Here is a 21,516-nt window from a genome sequence, read left to right as displayed (position 1 = left end):
AGTGGTGGAGAGGCTCCTTGCCCTGGCTCTGTGGAGCGTGGAGCGTGGTGGGGAGCCCAGCTCACCCCAGCCCTTTCCCCACAGACGCCAAGGGCACCGTCTTGGACAGCCGCACTGCCTCCTCGTCCCGTAGTCTGGACGACACCGTCCCTGCCCACCACCACTTGCTGGTGCAGAGCATCTTTGTTTTTGCCTACATCTGGGGCTTCGGAGGCCACCTACACCCCAGGTACTCTGGACTCTTTGCACTCTTTGCCTCACAAGGTGGGGGGAAGACCTAAGGAGGGAGATGTTTATCATGGCCCGTGGGGGCAGGGGAGAGCCAGGGAAGAAGGAGCCTTTGGAAATGCCAGTAAGTGTATGGAAAGAGATTGTCCTCTTGGTGCTGTAACCTTCCAATAGTTTGACATCACCCCCAAAGGCACACTCCTCCATAGTCTCCCGAGACAGACGGGCGCCAGCTGCCAACTAGCTGATGTTGTGTACTGAGGGGGCAGCACAGAGGCCTGAGAAATGCAAGTGAGGAAGAGACCTTGGGGGAGGGGAGGGGAGAGGACTGGAGGAGCAAAGCGGGTGGGAGCCTGCAAAGACATCTCCGAAGCCAGCAAGGGGCATGCCAGCATCATAGGGTAGGGCAAGTGAAGAGGTGAGTGGCACTGGAGGTCCTGCATGGAGGCAAGAGGGCTCTGTCTCTGCCCCAAAACCCTCTCTCCTCATTCAGACCATCCCAAGCTCTTCTTCAGCCCCTCCCCCCTTGTCTGGTGGTGGAGCATGGGTTGCCAGTGCCCAGGGCCACTCGGAGGGGTGGGAGGGAAATGGATGGAGAACACGCACATTCAGCTGCCTAATGGGGCCACGTCACCCAGGAAATTACAGCTGCAAAGAAAAGAAGAGTTGTTCTGTTGTCTGGAGAGGTCGCTTCCCGGTTGAAATGTTTTGCCCCTAACATTTTTTTTCCTGGAGCAACCACCCCCGGGGCCCCCCATGCTATGCCCCTGCCCCCAGGCAAGGCCCTGCGACGACAAGGAGGGCTTGGAGAGACCCACTTCAGACTTGGAACAAGACAACCCACGGAAAGCCAGCAGCCAAGATCCTCTCCTCTCCTCTGCGCTCTGGACCTTGGGCTTGTCTCCCTTGTGGGCATCACAGTGGTGCATCAGAGCTGCTTTCGGAAAGGCTGACTCTCCACAGGGGCCAGAACATCTCACTGTACATGCAGTACTGTACATGGGTCCCCTCCAACTCTACGATTTGATATGATTCTGTTATATTGGTGGTGCTGAACAGGCAGGGTGTGAGCCATGCTGGTGGGTGGGGTGGGGGGAGCAGCATTTTGGTATTGCGGTCTTGGGGGCTTCAAAGAGTTCTTCCCCTGCCCTTCGTCTTCCTCCAGGCACTGGCCTCTCTTTGAGCACTTTGCCCGCCAGGCCCTGCACAGGAGCCAGTTCTCCATCAAGCTCCCCACTGGGCCATCCGCCTTCGACCTCTGCCCCCTGGCAGCGGATGGCACCCTGGAATCCTTCAACGGGTCCTATCTATCCAACCGTGTCAAGGTCCTCCCAGTCACCTTTTCTGTCCTGCAGCCCCAGGTAGGGCCAGCCCCTTGGGGGGGGATCTCTGGCTGGGGAGCCCATGTGTGTTCTGCCATTGCTTCCTCCCTCCTCAGCATGAGCGGGCACTCTTCGTGGTGGACCTGCTCCTGAGCAGCGAGCGTCCAGTCCTGCTGGTTGGGGAGCCGGGCTGCGGGAAGTCCTCCTTTGCAGAGATGCTGGTGCAACCGAACCACAGCTACCACCGGGTCTGCCTCACCCCTGCACTTAGACCAGCCCACCTGCGCCACCTGCTGCACAAGCGCTTCCTCAGCCTGGCGCGAGACAAGGGCAAGCCCGGGCGGGGGGCAGCTGCCAAGGGACGCTGCCTCTTCCTGGTGGAGGACCTGCACTTGGCCTTTGTGGGTGAGCCAAGGGGGCTGGGGAGGAGAACGTCCTCTCCCTGCTCCGTGGGGAGGCCGTGAGGGACTTTGCCACAGCTCTTATGGTCCTCCTCCTCCTCCTCCTGTCCAGATTCAGCCCGGGGCTCGAGCCCTGTGGTGGAGTCCCTGCGCCAGGCTCTGAGCTACCAGCAGTTCTACCACGGAGAGACCCTGGAGGTGCAGCACTGCCCGGCCACCGGCTTCAACTGCTTTGGCACACTCTCCGTGCCCATGACAGGCGCCCTGCCCCTCTGCCCTCGCTTTGGCAGGCTCTTCAGCACTGTGGTGTTGCCGCTCACGACCAGAGACTCCCTGCTGGGCCTGTATGTGGAGCCTGTTCTGTGCTGGCTGGAGAAGTTCCCCCTGCTGTCCCGGCAAAATGACTTGGCCTTGGCGCTGGTCAGGGCCACCATCAACGCCTATGAGACGGCCAAGAGCTTGTTCCCGCCCTCTCCCGCCTGCTGCCTCTTCCACTTCTCGCTGCACGACATCCAGAAGGTGTTCAAGGGGCTGTTCCTGCTGCGGCCCCGCCCAGGCATCCACCTCAGCAGTCCCCTGGAGGAACAGAACTTCAAGCAGGCGTCCAGCCGGCGCTCCTCTGGGGTGACCAAGATGACCATGGGGGCGGGCTATACTGCCCTCCTCAGCACCCGACTGGTCGTCCGCCTCTGGATACATGAGTGTCTGTGCGTCTTCTGTGACCCACTGCGGAGGGAGCAGCAGCGGGAGCTCTGCAGGCAGATGCTGATGGACGTGGCCATAAGCGTCTTCTGTGCCAAGCGCAATGTCATACGGGTTGCGCAGAGGACCTGGTCCTCCAGCCCCCCCAGGGACCAGGACCACCACCCGCCCAGCAGAGCTGGCATCACCTTCCACTTGCCCAGCGGGAGCTTCAGCCTTGATGCAGAATGGGCAGCGGAGGAGGAGCCAGAAGAAGAGAAGCCCCTCTTCCCTTGGAGTGGTGAGGTGGGCTGCCCTGACCCCTGGGACCCAGTGGAGCAGGCAGCAGCGCTGGCCTTGGACCGCCCAGACCCTGGAGAAGGCCTGGCTGTTTTGGAGCTAGAGAGCGAGACCACAGAGGCGGAAACCGCAGAGGAAGCTGCAAGGAAGCAGACCCCGACCTCCCAGGGCCGGTCCCCACGCGACCGGCGCCGGGCATCCCCCAACCGGCTTCACCTCCACAAGGCCAGGCGCCATGGCTCTCCCAAGAAGGAGAGCACCGGCCCCCTGCTGCCCTCCCACCTCCTGCTGCAGCCAGGCGAGGAGCTCCAGGACGTCGTCTTCAGCAAGGACCTGGGCCCCGACTCCTACAGCCCCAACACCCACAACCCTTACCAAGAGAAGCTCTGGAAGACCCTGGAGAAGCAGCTGAAGCCCTTGCTGCCCAAAAACTTCCTGCTGTGCTTGGAGGCGCTGAAGCACATAGTGCGCCTGAGCCGGCTCTTCTGCGGCCCTGACCGGCATGGGGCCATTGTCTCCTTTGCCCGCTGCACAGGGCGGAGGACCCTCGTGGCTCTGGCTGCTCGGGCCACCGCCTCGCTGCTCATGGAGATACCTGCCAAAGAGGATGAGGCAGGGGCCCTGGCCTTGCTGCGATTGGCCAGTTGGCAGGCAGGCATCATGGGCAAGCGAGTGCTGCTGCTGGTGCACGCCGGCATAAGCCTGGCCACCTTGCACCTGCTGCTGGCCCTGATGGCCGAGGGCACGTGCCCTGGCCTCTACAGCCCAGAAGACACCATGGCTGTCATCCAGGCCCTGCTGCAGGAGAACCAGAGCATCAAGCGGAACATGCGGGAGGAGCTCATTCTGCAAAGGTGTGGGGCTGGGGCAGCCCTTGGCCCAGGGGGCTGGCCAGGGAGGACTTGGCTCAGGGCTCAGTCCTGCTTTCTGGCTTTCCTTGCAGATTCTTCCAGTTTGTGCGTGCCAACCTGCATGTGGTGCTGCTGCTGGGGGGTGCGGGCTCCTTGGCACTGCCGCCCATCACAGCCACAGCCCTGGCCCAAGTGCTCAGCAGCCTGGAGGTCTATCAGCCATGGAGCCACGAGTCCTTGGTGGCAGTGGCCTCCAAGCACCTCATGTACCACCAGAAGACTTCAGCCAAGCTCACTCGAGGTGGGTGCCACTGAAGCAGCAGCTGGGAGTGGGGAGGAAGGGCGCTCCCTCCTGTCCCTCCAGCAACAGCAAACAGCCCTGTGCCCCCCGCAGCAGGCCTCCCTGTGTGCCCACCATGCCACCACCCCCCACTGCCCACTTGTTCTCCACTCTCCTTGGTCTTGGTGATGGCAGCGTCCCAGTCTCTGTCTCCATGATGGACACCCCACCCCAAGCTCTGACCTGGGCAGATATGTCCATTCTCTGTTGTTAGGGCTGACGTCGGTACATGACCTCAAGGACTTGATGCATCGCACGGCCAAGGCCGCCTCCCGGATCCATTGCTGTACCATGGCACACATGACTTCCCTGGCCGCCCACCTCCCCCTCATCAGCCCCAAGACGTTCCTGGATTTCCTTGACACCTTCCTACTGCTGTTGAGCAGTCTGCAGGAGAAGAATGCCAAGCAGCTGGATCGGTAAGTGTGGCTCTTCCACTCAGCTGGGAAGGCGGGCGCAGCAGTGACACCAGCAAACCCAGTTTTCACTTCCTGGGACTTCCGGTAAGGCCCCTGGGTCCAGCCACGTTGCTGCCTTGGGGTGGGGCCAGGAGCTTGGCTGTGGCATTCTGGAGCAGCTCAAGCCGGTGGGATTTGGAGGTCCTGTTATGGGGGCTCCACCCCTGCTCAGTCACTACTGGAAAGCAATGCGTTTCTTGGCTAACACTGGGAGTTTGTTTCTTGGTTCTGGGGCTGTGGAGTCCCACAAGGGTCCATTCTGTCTGCTGTACCTTTTAACGTCTACATCAAACCACTGAGAGCCATCATCAAGGGATTTGGACGCCATCAGCATTCTGGTGGCAGGAATCTGCCTTTCCATTGACCCCAAGAGTGATTCAGTCCTGGGGACCTGCTGTTGTCCCTCTAGTCCAAATGCTCAGTGTGATATTGAGATGCAGAAATGCTACTCTAGGCTGCATGAACAGAAATTTAGTGTTCAGATCAAGGCAAGTCATAGTGCTATTCTATTCTGCCTTGGTCAGACCACACCTGGAATACTGGGTCCAATTCTGGGTGCCACAATTTAAGGATATTTATTGACAAGCTGGAACGTGTGCAGAGGAGCACAACCAAGATGATCAGGGGTCTATGAGGAACGTTTAATAATAATAATAATAAATTTTTATTTATACCCCACCCTCCCTGGCCAGAACCGGGCTCAGGGCGGCTAACACCAATAAAATTACAATAAAACATAATAGGAAAGGGGAAAAACCTGTTAATTAAAATAAGGGTTAAAATACAATTTAAAATGCAGCCTCATTTTAGTAGTAGCCCATAAATCAAAACCATACGGGGAGGGAAACATAAGGGTCAGACTGAGTCCAAACCAAAAGCCAGGTGGAACAGATTTGTCTTGCAGGCCCTGCGGAAAGATGTCAAGTCCCGCAGGGCCCTGGTCTTTTGTGACAGAGCGTTCCACCAAGTCGGGGGCAGTACTGAAAAGGCCCTGGCCCTAGTTGAGACCAATCTAACCACCTAGTGGCTCAGGACCTCCAAAGTGTTGTTATTTGTGGACCTTAAGGTCCTCCGCAGGGCATACCAGGAGAGGCGGTCCCATAGGTACGAGGGTCCTAGGCCGCATAGGGCTTGAAAGATCAAAAGCAGCACCTTAAACCTGACCCTGTACTCCACCGGGAGCCAGTGCAGCTGGTAAAGCACGGGATGAATGTGATCCTGTGGCAAGGACCCTGTAAAGAGCCTCGCCGTGGCATTCTGCGGTTGAGAGATTTTGGTATGTTTAGTCTGAAAAAGAGGAGACTGGGAGAGATATGATAGCCATCTTCAAATATCTCAAGGGCTATCACATGGAAGAGGGAACAAGCTTGTTTTCTCCTGCTCTGGAGGGCAGGACTGGAACTAATGGCCTCAAGTGATGAGAAAGGAGATTCCAACTAAACATCAGAAATAACTTCCTGACAGAACTGTGTGGAATGGACTCCCTTGGGAGGTGGTAGAATCTCTCTTACTTCCCCCATTTCTTCCCCTTCTATTTGCCAGGAGGTGATGGGACCAGTGGCCATGATCTTTGTTTTTTTGATGTTGAGCTTCAGACCATATTTTGCGCTCTCCTCTTTCACCCTCATTAAGAGGTTCTTTAATTCCTCCTCACTTTCTGCCATCCAAGTTGTGTCATCTGTAATAATGGAGGGATACAATCTATTTCAGAGAAACAGACCAGACAAGAAAGGAGGAGGAGTGGCTTTATATGTCAGGGATGTGTATACCTGTGAAGAGATCCAAGATTTAGAACCTCAAAGCCAAAGTGAGAGCATTTGGGTCAAAATTAAGGGAGAGAAGAATAACAGTGACCTCATTGTGGGAGTTTACTATAGATCCCCAAGCCAAACGGAGGACATAGATGATGCCTTCCTGGAACAGATGGCCAAGCATGCCAAAGGAAGGGAGATAGTAGTACAGTGGTGCCCCGCAAGACGAATGCCTCGCAAGACGGAAAACCCGCTAGACGAAAGGGTTTTCCGTTTTGGAGGTGCTTCGCAAAACGAATTTCCTATGTGCTTGCTTCGCAAGACGAAAATGTCTTGCGAGTTCCTGCAGGGTTTTTTTCCTTTCCCCCCCCCTTTTTCCCAAGCCGCTAAACCGCTTATCAGCTGATCGGCTAAGCCGCTTAACAGCTGATCGCTAAGCCGCTTATCAGCTGATCGTTAAGCCGCTTATCAGCTGATCCTTAAGCCGCTTAACAGCTGATCGCTAAGCCGCTTATCAGCTGATCCGCTAAGCCCGCTAAGCCGCTAATACTGTAGCGCTAATCCGCTAAACCGCTAATGGGCTTGCTTCGCAAGACGAAAAAACCCGCAAGACGAAGAGACTCGCGGAACGGATTCTTTTCGTCTTGCGAGGCACCACTGTAATGGGGGACTTCAATTACCTGGATATTTGTTGGATGTCAAACTCAGCCAAGAGCATAAGGTCAAACAGATTCCTCACTGGCCTTGCAGACAACTTCATTGTCCAGAAAGTGGGAGAAGCAACAAGAGGAACAGCCATTTTAGATCTGGTCCTAACCAATGTTGATGACCTGGTTAGTGGGGTAGAAGTGGAAGGATCATTAGGCGCAAGTGATCATGCTCTTCTGAAGTTTACTATACAGCGGAAAGGAGCAGCCAAGCATACTAGGACTCAATTTCTTGACTTTAAGAAAGCCGACTTCATAAAACTTAGGGAACTGCTGGGTGAGATCCCATGGACAGTAATACTAAAAGGAAAGGGAGTTCATGATGGCTGGGAGTTTGTTAAGAGGGAGATAGTAAAAGCACAACTTCAGGCAATACCAATGAGACGGAAACATGGAAGGTGCCTAAAGAAGCCAGGGTGGCTATCTAAAGAACTTTTAACTGAGTTAAGATTAAAAAAGGATGTGTACAAAAAATGGAAAAGGGGGGAAACCACCAAAGAGGAATTCAAACAAATAGCCAGCACGTGAAGACACAAAGTCAGAAAAGCTAAAGCACAGAATGAACTCAGGCTTGCTAGAGAGGTTAAAAGCAACAAAAAAGGCTTTTATGGGTATGTTCGTAGCAAATTCTGTTTTTTGACAGAATTACAAGCTTGGTAGATGAAGGGAACGCAGTGGATGTAGCCTACCTTGATTTCAGCAAGGCATTTGACAAGGTGCCCCATGATATTCTTGTAAAGAAGCTGGTAAAATGCGGTCTTGACTATGCTACCACTCAGTGGATTTGTAACTGGCTGACTGACCGAACCCAAAGGGTGCTCATCAATGGTTCCTCTTCATCCTGGAGAAGAGTGACTAGTGGGGTGCCACAGGGTTCTGTCTTGGGCCCGGTCTTATTCAACATCTTTATCAACGACTTGGATGATGGACTCTAGGGCATCCTGATCAAATTTGCAGATGACACCAAACTGGGAGGGGTGGCTAACACCCCAGAGGACAGGATCACACTTCAAAACGACCTTGACAGATTAGAGAACTGAGCCAAAACAAACAAGATGAATTTTAACAGGGAGAAATGTAAAGTATTGCACTTGGGCAAAAAAAATGAGAGGCACAAATACAAGATGGGTGACACCTGGCTTGAGAGCAGTACATGTGAAAAGGTTCTAGGAGTCTTGGTTGACCACAAACTTGACATGAGCCAAGAGTGTGACGCGGCAGCTAAAAAAGCCAATGCAATTCTGGGCTGCATCAATAGGAGTATAGCATCTAGATCAAGGGAAGTATTAGTGCCACTGTCTTCTGCTCTGGTCAGACCTCACCTGGAGTACTGTGTCCAGTTCTGGGCACCACAGTTCAAGAAGGACACTGACAAACTGGAACGTGTCCAGAGGAGGGCAACCAAAATGGTCAAAGGCCTGGAAACGATGCCTTATGAGGAACGGTTAAGGGAGCTGGGCATGTTTAGCCTGGAGAAGAGGAGGTTAAGGGGTGATATGATAGCCATGTTCAAATATATAAAAGGATGTCACATAGAGGAGGGAGAAAGGTTGTTTTCTGCTGCTCCAGAGAAGCGGACACGGAGCAATGGATCCAAACTACAAGAAAGAAGATTCCACCTAAACCTTAGGAAGAACTTCCTGACAGTAAGAGCTGTTCGACAGTGGAATTTGCTGCCAAGGAGTGTGGTGGAGTCTCCTTCTTTGGAGGTCTTTAAGCAGAGGCTTGACAACCATATGTCAGGAGTGCTCTGATGGTGTTTCCTGCTTGGCAGGGGGTTGGACTCGATGGCCCTTGTGGTCTCTTCCAACTCTATGATTCTATGATTCTAAGTGGGTGAAGGAGCCCATCCCGCCAGCCCATGTTGTTGGGAATGGACAGACAAGTGGGAGGCCAGCCAGGCAGGCTGTCATATACTGAGTTGAATAGGATCCAAAATGCAGCAGTATGATTGGTCTGCAGGGGCCACCCAATCCAGCTCCAGGTGGAAGTGAATCCACAACCTGATTGGCCTACAGGAGAATCCCGGAATTAGCCAATCACATGCAGCCCATTGAGTAAATAATGTATATAAAGCAGATATTTTAGGGGAACTTGCATTCCTCCTCACCACTATGAGCTGAATAAAGAGCATGAAATCCACTCTCGACTCCGAGTATATTTCACATGCGCTGTGCTGGCCTTTCTTGTGTTTGCCGCTGCCACTGCTGCCTCCCAAGGTAAGGTGCTGGCCTCCCATTCAGCTTTGGCCTGTCTCCGATGGGCCAGTAAGGCCCTTGTGGGGCAGTGTGAGGAAGCACCTCTCTTTGGGTTGTGGGGGGTGGCTCAGAGACCAGGGGCAGTTGAGGCTGAGGGAACACTCCACAAGGAAGGGTGTTCCAAAAGAGTGAGAGGCTGCCAGCTCTACAGGGAAGGGGGGGGGCACAACTGGGCTCCTGAGCCCCACAGGGGGGCCGCAGGAAGAAGGGAGTTGGTCAAGGGAGCTGTGGACCCCCAAAGGTTGAAAACCTTTGGAGTAGATAATAAATGGAGGTATAACAAACATAAGAATGTGTAAGAGGGCATCAAGGAAAGATAGGTTGGGAAGTCCATACAGGATTTGATAGGATGTAAATATGAATGTACAGTGGTACCTCGGGTTACATATGCTTCAGGTTACATACGCTTCAGGTTACAGACTCCGCTAACCCAGAAATAGTGCTTCAGGTTAAGAACTTTGCTTCAGGATGAGAACAGAAATCGTGCTCCGGCGGCGCGGCAGCAGCAGGAGGCCCCATTAGCTAAAGTGGTGCTTCAGGTTAAGAACAGAGGGGTGGTGGATGGTGATGGGAAAAGGAATTATCTGTGGGATTGAGTGTAGGTATGTTGTAGGTATGTAGGAATGTTGTATGAAATGTATGTTTGTATGCTTGTATATTTGTAATATATGTGTATTAATGTTGAATTATTTTAACAATAAAAACTTTAAAACATTTTTAAAAAAGAACAGTTTCAGGTTAAGTACGGACCTCCGGAATGAATTAAGTACTTAACCCGAGGTACCACTGCATGATGTAAATTGAAAAATGCATTAATAAATAAAAAGGGCCAGGTAGGGTGATGGAGAAGGTCCATCTGTTAGTATTTTGCAGGACTTTGATTCACAGGATAGGTGAGTTTACCTGAAAGACCTTTGTTCATGGGTGCAGGAGGGATGGAGAGGAGCCCTTGAAGGGAAGCAAGAGTTGCCTTCTGACCATCAGCCAAGAACTAAGGATTGCATCCTCACCCCATTGAGAGGAACTTAAGTAGCCCCCCAAGTTGCATTCTCTGTAGGCATCCCTGGTTCAGAGGGCGTCACGTATCTGTCTTAGGCATCCTATGAAGGGACTTCAGGCAACCAGATTAACTGACAGACCTGGGTGGGTATTGGACCCCCGAGTCCTGTGCCCCAGACCCCCTCTGTGTGCCTCCTCATGGGGTGCTTTCCCCACTTGCAGGATGAAGATGGCCCTGCACAAGATGGGGGAAGTGAGCAAGAAGCAGCAGGAGCACACGCGGGACGTGCGCTTCCTGCAGCAGAAGCTGGTGAAGATCAAGGAGGTGAGTGAGGCCGGCCAGTCCTGCTCCACTCAGTTGCTGCCTGCCTGCTTGAAACTCTCTCAGCTCCCAGCTGGCTTGACATTTCTAAAGCACCTGGAACTCACTGGGCGCCATATTCAAGTGAAGGACCTGGTTCAAAAGGCTTAAGAGCTGCTCCTCCAAAGCAACTGAAGCCCATTTTGCCCCAGCAGCAGAGCAAGACAAGGCGTCTGCTGAGGGCTGCCTTTCCCCTTTTTGTGCAGAGCTGGAAGTCTTCACAAGGGGAGGCTGCCCATAGAGTCTCCTCCATCAGAGCAGCCTCTTCTGGGCTGGCAGCTCAGTTGCACTGACCAATTTACTGGAGCAGAAGGAACTGCAGGAAAGAGGGATTTGAAAGGAAGCTGGGAACAGGGCAAGGCTTGTAAATAAGATTTGGATATTCAGAATGGAATCAGGAAGAAAGGGGAAATCGTCTTTTATCCCATTCTATTGTGGAGGGTTAGAAACTATAGAAAGTGGATTTGGACAAACCATAGAGGCAAACCTGTCTCACAGCATGTTGGGTGTTTTGAATCTTGGGGAGACAGAGGCTGTGTGGGAAGGTGGTTTTCATGCCCAGGAGACCGATCAGTTGCCTGTTCTGGGCAGGGCTGCCCTCTCTCTGAAAGAGCCGACACATAGCTTGGGATACTCCTGGGTACCTTTTTCGGTAGAGGCTCCAGCAACTGGCTAAGAATGCCTCTGACCAGCTAGCTGCAGCCAAATCGGGATGATCCAACCACCGCAGCCCACACGCTGGACGACTGCAATGAGGTGTTGCCTGTGAGCTTGGTCCAGAAGCTCCAGCTAGCACTGAAGGTCGCATCCTGGCTGCTGACAGGGGCATCTGCACTGTCTGCCCACACACGTGGGTCAGGTTGAAGGGTCCCGTGTTAATATATGAAGCCCTTGACAACTCGAGGAGCCCTTGGGTCCCAGCTCCATCGCAGGTCACCTGGAGGAGTGCTGCTGGTTGTCTGCTGTCTTGCAGGCCTCCCTGAGGAGTCGGGCATTCAGCGCTGCCAGTCCCAAGCTGAGGAGCCCTCTTCCAGCGGGAGCCACTCTGGCTTTGGATTTCCAAGTGTCTCTTGAAGACTTCTTTTATGCAGACTAGCCTATGCAACTGCTTGAATTTGATTGGCTAGTGACTTTGATGTTAATTTATATTTTATGGTATGAATTGGTGGTATATAAGCATCTAAATATATAGAAGCAAGGTGGGTCCCACAAAGCAAAATCCTTTAGCTGACAAAGGTCAGAGTCGAGAGGTGTGTCTTCCCGTGAGGATGGCCGTGGTCTCTCTGGTGTCAGAGGGCCCAGAATCCAAGTTGTGGTGGATCATTTCTTAGGTATTTATCCCTCCCCGCTTCCTTTCAAAGGAGCCCAGGACAGCAAACAATAGCAAAACAATCAAAAGCAATACACAGATTTTTAAAACAGTGAATTTTCCTCAGTGCTAGGCTGAACAGGGATATTTTAAACTCCCACTTCTCTGTTAGTGCTAACTGAGGCAGATGCACCTCATCAGAGAAGGCTGCCCCCCACTATGTGTGAGAGAGGCTCTTGGGCACCCATCGTGCCAGTGCGCTTCCCACAAGGCGCACCAGAGCCGGCCACAGTGAGAACTGGTCGCTGGACCGGATGTGGCCTGAGCCAGCGGCAGCCAGGTGTTCTGGAGATACTGCTGCGGTTTAGGGTGGTCTCCTTTCACCCCACCCATCCTCCTTGCCTTGCAGCAAGTGATCTGCAGTCAGCGGGAGGTGGAGCGGGAGCAGGAGGTGCTGAAGCAGCAGGAGAAGGAGTGTGAGCTGTATGAAGCGCGTATTGATGCTCTTACCAAGGAGCGGGATGCTCTGGAGAAGGGGAGGGAGCTGGCCATGAGGAAGGTATGGGGGCACGTGGGGGGGAGGAAGGTCTTGCTCAGTCACCAGCCCTCCTGCAGCTGCCATCTGGAGGGGAGGTGTGGCAGAGGGGGCAGGTGAGGAGAGCCCAGCCTGAAGGCCCTTGCCCGCCTCATCCCAGTGACCCTTCTCTTCTCAGGTGAACAAGGACTACAAGGAGGCCCTGGCCATGCTCCGGGTGCAGGACATTGAGGAGCTGCGCAGCTATCGCCAGCCGCCAGAGACTGTGGTCATGGTGACGGACATCCTCTGCCTGATGTTTGAGCAGGAGCCGGGCTGGGAGAATGCAAAGCTGCTCCTCAACAGGGACAACTTCTATGAGGTGAGGCCCAGAGCCCTTCCTGTGGCTCCTGTGCTCTTGGGGCTGGCCCAGCAGCCAGAGCCTCAAGGCTCCGCTTCCCCTCTGGACCAGCCCGCCTGGGGAGAGAGAGAGACCCTAGCCTAGACCAAAAGGCTGTTCCAGCTGCGCCAAGTCCTTGACAAAGGGAGGGGCAAAAGCAGCCTGTTTCCTCCTGGGAGGGGGTGGGGAGGCATGGCTAGCGAAACAGCAAATGTGGATTTGATTAGCATGGAACTACCAGTGGATAAAACCTGAAACCATCAGCTGCAGTAAGAGAACAGGAAAGTAATTGAGCACAACAGAGATACTGCAAACACATCACTGCAGTCCTCACAAAGCATGGGAAATATCCTTAAGGGAATAAAACATTATACTGTATATATAAAATTATCCCTCAAGGGTTGTAGAAAAAGTGGGGCTTGCCTTTTGCTCCTCCAAGGGACTCTTGAGTCCCCTCAAGCCATGATCAACCAGAGGAGAGTGGATGGAGGCAGGATCCAGTGAAAACAAGGCAGATCTTTATATTTCTGTTGCAACAGAGTTCTTCCCCCTCCTCTGCAAGAAAATGAGAGAGACCAATAACATTTCTTACTGTATTTTGGATATATCTGTTAGGTTCAGTCACTTCTGTTGAACCATTTTTGTCTTTAATTTCTTTTCATTCTGTTGCTTTCTGATACATACTGATTGTTAACAATAAATGCTTACACATCTCTGGTTAGTAATTCCTTCCTTGCATGGTATTTGCTTTATTTCTTTTGATGAGTTTAATATCTATGGTTTGGTTTTCAAGGAGGGCTGCACCCAAGAACAGAGAAGCCCACAGGAGCTGAGAGTCTAGCTGAGAGTATATAGATTGGGCTCATCCGGTCAAGATTATGCACTTAAAGCTTCAAAAAGCTTTTGATATAGACCCTCATCAAAGACTCCTGAGTAAGCTTAGCAGTCAAGGAGTAAGAGGAGAAGTCCTCTTGTGACTATGGAATTGGTTAAATCACAGGAAGCAAAGAGTAAGAATAGATGGTCTGTTCTCTGAACAAATACATGTGTAATGTGGAGTGCCCCAAGGATCAGGATCGGGACACGAGCTTTTTAACTTGCACACAAACGACTCAGAGTTAGAGCTCAGCAGTGGGGTGGCCAAGTCTGCGGACAATACTAAACTGTTCAGAGTTGTTAAAACAAGTAGAGACTGTGAAGAGCTCCAAACGGGCCTCTCCAGACTGGGTGAATGGGAGGGGAAATGGCAAAAAAACTCATTTCTGCACAGGCCTGGGCACCTCTGGAGTGGCTCCCATGCTCTGTGACCAAAGGGGCAGGGCAGCCAGGCAGAGGAGAGGCCATGTGCAGGAGCTGGCGAGGTGGACAGGCTGGAAGACCCCTCAGGCCCCTGGGTGCTTCTGGGACTGCTGGAGAAGGTGCTCCCCTTTGGTCCATCTTCATGGTAAGCAACCGGTTGTTTTAGCTTGGGGCATTTGAACAGAAGCAGCCTAGTGTTTCTTGCACCTCATTCCTTGGTGGAAAAGCCAGGCCAGGGTCCCATTCCCTCCCTCTGCTTCCCCCTCCAGGATCTTGTCTTCTACCCCAAGGACAGCCTCACCACAGAGCTCTTTGAGGCCCTGGGCCGGGCTGTGACTCACGAGCGCATCTCGGAGAGCAGCATATCCAGTGCCAGTCAGGCTGCTGCCGCCCTCTTCCAGTGGATCTCGGCCACCTACTGGTACCACTGGGCCCTGCTCGACTGGCAGCCGACCATCGCACGGCTAAAGTACTGCGATGCCCAGATCAACGCAGAGAAGGTGGAGCTGGGCGACCGGCGCCTGCACTCGGAATACCTGAGAGATGCCACCCAGCTGCGCATCAAGGAGCTGAAGCAGAAGCAGGAGCGCCAGGAGAAGCTGATGCACCAGCTCACCCACTCCCTGCAGGCCAAAGAGGAGGCCACCACCGTCGAGAGCTCCGTGGCCGAGCACATGGCCAGCTGGACAACTGTCACAAGGGTAAGAGGGGTGGGCGGCTGTCCACCCATGTCCCCCCCCCCCGTGCCCTGCGAGGCGAGGGTGCCGTTCTCCCAGACTCAGCCCTCTGGCGCCTCTGCTTTCCTTCCTAGAACCTGGAATCCCAGCGCACTACTGTCTATGGCGATGCCCTCCTCTCCGCAGCCAGCCTCTCCTACCTGGGCCCATTCCCTCCGCAGCGGCGGGAGGAGCTGCTGGAGAAGTGGCAGGCGGTGTGTGCCGGGGCCTGGGGGCCCCTCGGGCCGGACGACGTGAGGCGGCTCCTGCAGAAGGAGCTGCCCTGCCCTGGCCCAGCCTCCCACAGCGATCTGCTGCTGGCTGTGCAACAGCCCCTGCATCTGGCGTCCCTGCTCAGCTCTCCTCCAGAGCAGCGACTCTGGGATCGAGTCCACAAGCCCAAGGTCCCCAGCAGCCGCCTGGTGGGCATGATCCTGCTCTCCAGCACCCACACGCAGGCTCACCGCTGGCCTCTGCTGGTGGACCCCGACAAGCAGGCCTATCTCTGGCTGCTGACCTCCAGAGCCATGGAAGAGGGTGAGTGGGGTGTGCGGGGGGGGGGGTGTCAGGCACATGGCCTTGCCTGCAGGTAGCTTCTCATCCAACCCCTCTTTACAGCGGATTCTCAGGTCTATGCCATCTCTGACCTGGTGCCGGACATGGTGGAGCAGGGCAGCTCCATAGAGATCGCGGAAGACAACCTGGAGGTCCTGTCGCTCACAGACCCAGACCTGGAGCAGAACCTCTGCAAAGCAGCCAGCCTTGGTGAGCGGAGGAAGGTGGTGCCCCTGCCCCTGCTGGCAGCCCCCTGGGAGGGTGCAGTTCTCTTTCAGCAGCCCTGTACTCTGCCCGCGCCGTCCGTGAGCTCAGGCAAATGTGCTGCTTGGCTCCCACCTCCTCACAGGCACCCCTGTGTTGCTGACGGACTTTGAAAAGAACGTCCCCTGGTGCCCAGCCCTCGAGGAGCTGATGCAGAAGGAATCGTTCGGAGGTGCCCTCCACTCAAAGTCAACGGAGGACCTGGCGCAGGTGCCCCCCTGCTTCCGCCTCTACCTGTGCACTGAGCTGCCTCTGGAGGCTTTGGCTGCAGGTAAGGGAGGTGCCCAAGTGCCCTCCTGGCTCTCCTCTGTGGAACCCCTCCCCAGGGAGCTGAGGTGGGTGGAGGCGGCTCAGCCACTCGCTGCTCACCCTGAGAGCCATCTTCGGCTCCCCTCTCAGAGAGGGTGAGAGGCTTTGGAAACTTCCAGTTGCTGCGGGTGGAAGCAAAGCTAGAGTCAGCAGATCTCTCGCCCAGTATTGGAAGCTGCACTGTCAAAGCACGGCAGCAACCTACTTGGGTTCCCCAAAGTGTGGGGGGACAAGAGCCCAAGGTGCCTCCACCCCGCAGCCAGCCATCGGCGGAGAGTGGCAGGCAGGCGGGTGACTGGGACGGCTGGGCCCTGCCTCCCGCCTGGCTCCTCTTTGCAGAGGTGGACCACGAGCTTCTCAAGAGCCTGAACGTGATTGACCTCAGCCTCAGCCAGGAGGCGCTGGAGGAGCTGCTGCTGGTGGAGGTCCTGCGGGCCGAGCGGAAGGAGATCCTGAAGAACCAGCAGGCCTTGCAGTTTGGGATCCTGCAGCTGGAGGGGAAGCTGGAGGCCACGGAGGTGAGTGAGGCAGGGGCTCCTGTGGCTTGGCGTGGGGCGGCCGTGGAGAGGCCGCTCAGCCCAGCCCCGTGGCCCTTCCCCGCAGGAGGAGCTGGAGGCAGGGGCTCCTGTGGCTTGGCGTGGGGCCGTGGGGCGGCCGTGGAGAGGCCGCTCAGCCCAGCCCCGTGGCCGTTCCCCACAGGAGGAGCTGGAGGCAGGGGCTCCTGTGGCTTGGCGTGGGGCCGTGGGGCGGCCGTGGAGAGGCCGCTCAGCCCAGCCCCGTGGCCGTTCCCCACAGGAGGAGCTGGAGGCAGGGGCTCCTGTGGCTTGGTGTGGGGCAGCCATGGAGAGGCCGCTCAGCCCGGCCCCGTGGCTGTTCCCCACAGGAGGAGCTGGAGGCAGGGGCTCCTGTGGCTTGGCGTGGGGCAGTGGGGCGGCTGTAGAGAGGCCGCTCAGCCCAGCCCCGTGGCCGTTCCCCACAGGAGGAGCTGGAGGCAGGGGCTCCTGTGGCTTGGCGTGGGGCCGTGGGGCGGCCGTGGAGAGGCCGCTCAGCCCAGCCCCGTGGCCGTTCCCCGCAGGAGGAGCTGGTGGCCCTGATTGCCCAGCCGCAGCGCTCTCTGCTGGAGGAGGAGAACTTCATGCCGATGGTGCGGCTGCTGCAGACGCAGATCCAGGCCCTGCACGCCACCCACCAGCACATGGTCTCCCAGCACCAGGACCAGGCGGCGCTGTGCAACAAGTACCGGATGGTGCCCCGCCTGGGCGTGGCCCTGCACCTGGCCCTGCAGCAGGTCTGCCGCCTCCACCCCTCCTACAGCTTCCCCAGCAGCGTCTGCATGGCCCACGTGCGCCAGGCGCTGCTCTCCACCAAGCGGCAGGAGACCACCAAGCAGGAGTCGCTGGAGTCGCGCCTCCTGGAGCTCAGCAAGGCCGTGCTCCACCACTGCCTCACCGAGGCGGTGCCCTGCCTGCGGGAGATGGACCGCCTCCTCTACCTCTTCCTGGGGGCCATGGCCACGCTGAAGGTCTCGGGGGAGATCACCCCGCTGGAGTGGCTGGCCTTCTGCCAGGGCCTGCGGGAGCCGGCGGCCAAGGAGCTTCTGCAGCCGCCGGCCGGGGTGCCTTGCCCCAGCTGGGTGAGCGCGGAGGCCTGGGAGGAGTGCGGCTTGCTGGAGAACGTTCCTGGGTTCCAGGGGCTGCAGGCCTCCCTGGCTGGGCAGGCCGCCCAGTGGCAGGAGTACTTCCGCCTGCGCTCCACCATGGTGGGGCTGGCCCTGTGTCCCAGCCACGCCCACCTCAGGCCTTTCCAGCGCGCCATCCTGTGGCGCATCTTGTGTCCCTCTGCCATGAGCAGCGTGGTCTCGGCCCTCACCACCTGCTCGCTGGGCTGGTCTCTCACCGAGGAAATGGCCCTCACCTACCCGTACTCCTACAGCCGGGCCAACAAGCCCATCATCTTCCATACGCCCTCGGCCAGCTCCCCAGGCTGCTTCATGCACCCGCTCCTCTGGATCCAGCAGATGGCCACCCAGCGGGGACGAGGGGTGAGACGAGGGGCACAAGGAGGGGGAGGGACAATGGGTGCAGGTGTCAGCTGGGTCCCTCTGGGAGGACAGAGCAAGTAACCAGGCCCCACCCCTGCAGGGAAGTGTGGTAGTCATCTCCTTTGGCACCCCAGATGCCTGCAAGCGGGTTTGGCGGACGCTGCCCATCTGCAGCAAGAGAGGCAAGTGGCTGGTCTTGACCAACTGCCACCTCCAGGAGCACTGGGACCCCGACTTGCTGCAGCTGCTGGACCAGTTGGTGAAATCCTCAGGTGAGGCGGATGGAAGCAGCGGGAGGCGTCTCCCTCCCCCCAGCCAAAGCCCCTCTCACCTTGCCCTCTTTTTGCACAGGCAAGGTGCCAGGGGGAGGCCTCGAGATCCACACCAAGTTCCGCCTGTGGCTCATCACTGCAGCTGACGCCCCTCTTTCCATGCCAGGTACCAGGCCAGGGAGGAGGGAGGGAGGCTGATGCCGCAGGGGGGCACAGCCAGAGGGGCTTCTCCACACCCTGCCTACACCTTGGGGAAGAGGCGCACTGCCCCCCTTTGCATCTCTCTCTCTCCCAGGGACCCGCTCCCTCTTGCTCATTGTCATCTGGGCTCTCCCAGTGCCGCTGGCTCTGCCACAGGGCCTTCCACCTGCCTCTGCAAGAGAAACAGAAGCTGAGCAACTTCTCATGGCCTCGGCTGTCCTTACTGTCCCTCCCGGCCTCTGCTGTGGTGGTTGATTCTCTTCTGTGCCAACAGAACTCCTGAAGCGCAGTGCCACCTCCCTCTTCTGCGATATGCCACTGGAGCTGAAGGGCATCCTGGCACGCAGCCACTACTGGCTGCAGGGGCGAACCCAGAACCTAGACACAGAGCAGCGGCTGCCCCTCCTCGCCCTCTATGGGGTCCTGCTCTACAGGCAGACCTATGCTCAGTGGACCCAGGCAGAGACATACCTGTGGTGAGTGAAGGAGGTGCTTGCCCTGTCCAGCAGCGAGGCCAAGAGCCTGCCAGTACATCTCATGGGAGTTTGGAAACTCCTCCTCTGCTTTATGCTACTTGGAAAGCACCCTGAATCGCCACCTGTGGGCTCCCCATTCTTCCCCTGCTCTTGGAGCTGCCTGTGTGGGCTAACAAACCAGTCCTTGCCCACAGGGTTGCCACAGAGGGGGCTGCTGGCTGCAAAGGGGGGGGGGGAGCAGAGTGGGAAGCAGCAGCAGCGGATGAGGGCTTGGATCTCCCAGCTGACAGGCCGCCAGGGAAAAGCTGAGGGCTTTCTTCCTGCAGCCCTTTCTGGCAGCAGCAGGAGGAAGACCCCTTTACCTGTGCCTCACAGAATTCACCAGGGCTCCCCAGAGCAGGTGAACTGGAGGGTACCCGGGATGCACCCATGGAAGCTGCCAAGTAGGATGAACCTAAGGAGTCCGGCAGCAGCCGGATCAGGCCAAAGGGGCTCCATCTAGTCAGCCTTCTGGTCTCACAGTGACCAACCAAGAAGGTCCTGAGCAGGAAGGGACCCCATGAGCTCATTCCTGCGTTGGCCACAGCAGTCCAGACCCCACTTTTTAGGGGTTTCTTTTGCCCCAAAGTACATCACTTTTCCTTGAGCTGTATTGCATTTGCAATAAAGCAAGATGAGCGCCACAACCCCAGAGTTGTCCGCAACTGGACCTAATGGTAAGGGGTCCCTTTACCTTACATCACTTTTCCTTGCGTTGAATTGCATTTGCCATTTTGATAGCCCCTTTGACCAGATCCCTTTGGAGTTCCTCATAATCCCGCTGGAGTTTAATCACCCTGAACAATTTCGTATCAACAGCAAACCTGGGAACCTTACTGCTCACACAACCCTCACAAAAAAAGTTAAAAAGCACAGGTCCCAGCATCAGCCCTGCACAGCACAGAGGGTGTAGGAGCCGCCACCTGGATCAGGCCATTCAGCCCAGCCTCCGGTTCCCACGTGGCCAACCAGAGGCAGAACAGGAGCCCCAGAGCCCTTTCCCCTCGCGCGGTTTCCAGCAGCTGCCCCAATGGTGGAGGAAGAGGATTGCCATTGTGGCTCCTCTTTAGAGATGGCCGCCGCCATTGTCTCCTGCGAGAGTGAGGGCCATCGTCTGGCTCTGTGCCGCAGGAAGAACTTTCTTCCATCTGCCCTTCTGGCATTCAGCTTCATTGGACATCTATGCGTTTGAGGGTTATGAGAGAGGGAGAAGGTTTTCCCCTTTCCACTTACCGTGTGCCATGTTGCCCCTCACTTTTTGAACTAAAAAGTCCCAAATGCTGCCCCCTTTCCTTGTAAGGGAGTCGCTCCACCCCCTCAGGGGGCCCCTCCTGAATCTTTTCCAACTCTGCAATAACCTTTTTGAGGGGAGAGGAGGTGCCCAGAACTGTATATCGTTCTTCAAATGTGGGCACACACCAGATTCCTGAAACGGCATGATGATACTGGCAGTTTTATTCTCAGTTCCTTTCCTACTGATCCCTCACATGCAAATTTCCTTTTTCATGGCTGCCACACTGGAATACTTTCTACATCCCACAACTGGGAGAACCACCTATTTATACTCACTTCCTGTTTCTTAACCTGTTTCCCACTGATCCCAAAATGAAGTTTACCCAAGAATCTTTCATAGAACCAGAATTGTAGGGGCACCCCAAGGGTCCTTTAGTCCAAGCTCCTGCAATGCGGGAATCACAGCTAAAGACTCCTGCTTAAAATCCTTCAGTGAAGGAAAGGCCCGTCCCCTGCCAAGGTCTTCTGTTCCACTGTCCAAGGGCTCTTCCTCTCAGCTGCTGAGACCCATAAGAAAGTTGGGAGCAGGCGCCCCCCCCCCCCCCCGGGCCAAGGCGGTCCTCACTCTGGCAAGCCAGGAGTGCGGTTTTTGCTCTGACTCTGCCCTGTGCCTGAGATTGTGCTGCCCTTGCAGGAGCCACGGGGAAGTGTTGGCCGGGCTCAGGATCCAGGAGAGGCTGAGCTGCCTAACAGACGGAGCCCAGGAAGCCCTGCAGGAGCTGGCCGGTACGGAAAGAGGGCTGAGTGAGGGGTTCAAGGGGAAGCCTGCAAGAGCCAAGGCCTTGAAGGCCCCCTCCGAAAAACGGCTGGCTCTTCTGCCTCTGCAGGGACCATGCTCTATGGGGGCCACATCCTGGACAGCGGTGACGCCCAAGTGGTGCAGAGCCTGTGCCAGGCCTGCTTGGCTCCCGCCTCCCCCCTGCAGCCAGCCTCCAGCCTCCAGCAGCTCGTGGCCACAGTCGTCGGCTGCCCCAACCCAGGTGAGAGAAGATCAGGAGAGCCGTCTGGGTCAGGCCCAGCATCCTGTTCTCACTGCGGGAAACCCGCAAGCGGGACTCAAGCACAGGAGCAACACCCTCCCCGCCTGCGGTTTCCGGCAAGGGGTATTTGGAAGCCTTGCTTCCTCCAGCTGTGGCGGCAGTGGGTGGCCATTGCGGGGCTCTTCGTGAAT

The 21,516-nt window shown here is 56.2% G+C and overlaps 1 protein-coding gene across 2 annotated transcripts in view; it reads left to right on the top strand.

Annotated features, from left to right (window-relative positions):
* The window catches only part of DNHD1 (dynein heavy chain domain 1), a gene marked incomplete at its 3' end in the record, with an annotated part of 48,193 nt that overhangs the window by 25,267 nt on the left and 1,410 nt on the right, over window positions 1–21,516 (top strand). For both annotated transcript variants that reach the window (XM_081001687.1, XM_081001688.1), the window contains 20 exons: window positions 85–229; window positions 1,394–1,589; window positions 1,667–1,955; window positions 2,064–3,786; window positions 3,876–4,084; window positions 4,338–4,542; window positions 10,519–10,621; window positions 12,376–12,525; window positions 12,680–12,862; window positions 14,449–14,880; window positions 14,991–15,432; window positions 15,514–15,660; window positions 15,800–15,985; window positions 16,363–16,541; window positions 17,099–18,064; window positions 18,165–18,336; window positions 18,416–18,502; window positions 18,812–19,013; window positions 20,980–21,071; window positions 21,173–21,325. In XM_081001687.1, the coding sequence (XP_080857813.1) occupies window positions 85–229; window positions 1,394–1,589; window positions 1,667–1,955; window positions 2,064–3,786; window positions 3,876–4,084; window positions 4,338–4,542; window positions 10,519–10,621; window positions 12,376–12,525; window positions 12,680–12,862; window positions 14,449–14,880; window positions 14,991–15,432; window positions 15,514–15,660; window positions 15,800–15,985; window positions 16,363–16,541; window positions 17,099–18,064; window positions 18,165–18,336; window positions 18,416–18,502; window positions 18,812–19,013; window positions 20,980–21,071; window positions 21,173–21,325 (6,261 nt within the window). The remainder of the gene's footprint in view (window positions 1–84; window positions 230–1,393; window positions 1,590–1,666; window positions 1,956–2,063; window positions 3,787–3,875; window positions 4,085–4,337; window positions 4,543–10,518; window positions 10,622–12,375; window positions 12,526–12,679; window positions 12,863–14,448; window positions 14,881–14,990; window positions 15,433–15,513; window positions 15,661–15,799; window positions 15,986–16,362; window positions 16,542–17,098; window positions 18,065–18,164; window positions 18,337–18,415; window positions 18,503–18,811; window positions 19,014–20,979; window positions 21,072–21,172; window positions 21,326–21,516) is intronic.

The sequence above is a fragment of the Podarcis pityusensis genome (genome assembly GCF_964106645.2).
Source record: "Podarcis pityusensis genome assembly, chromosome: 4".
In the NCBI taxonomy this organism is placed as follows: Eukaryota; Metazoa; Chordata; class Lepidosauria; order Squamata; family Lacertidae; genus Podarcis; species Podarcis pityusensis.
The sequence above is the reverse complement of the archived record's forward strand: the minus strand, read 5'-3'. Positions and strand labels throughout refer to the sequence as shown.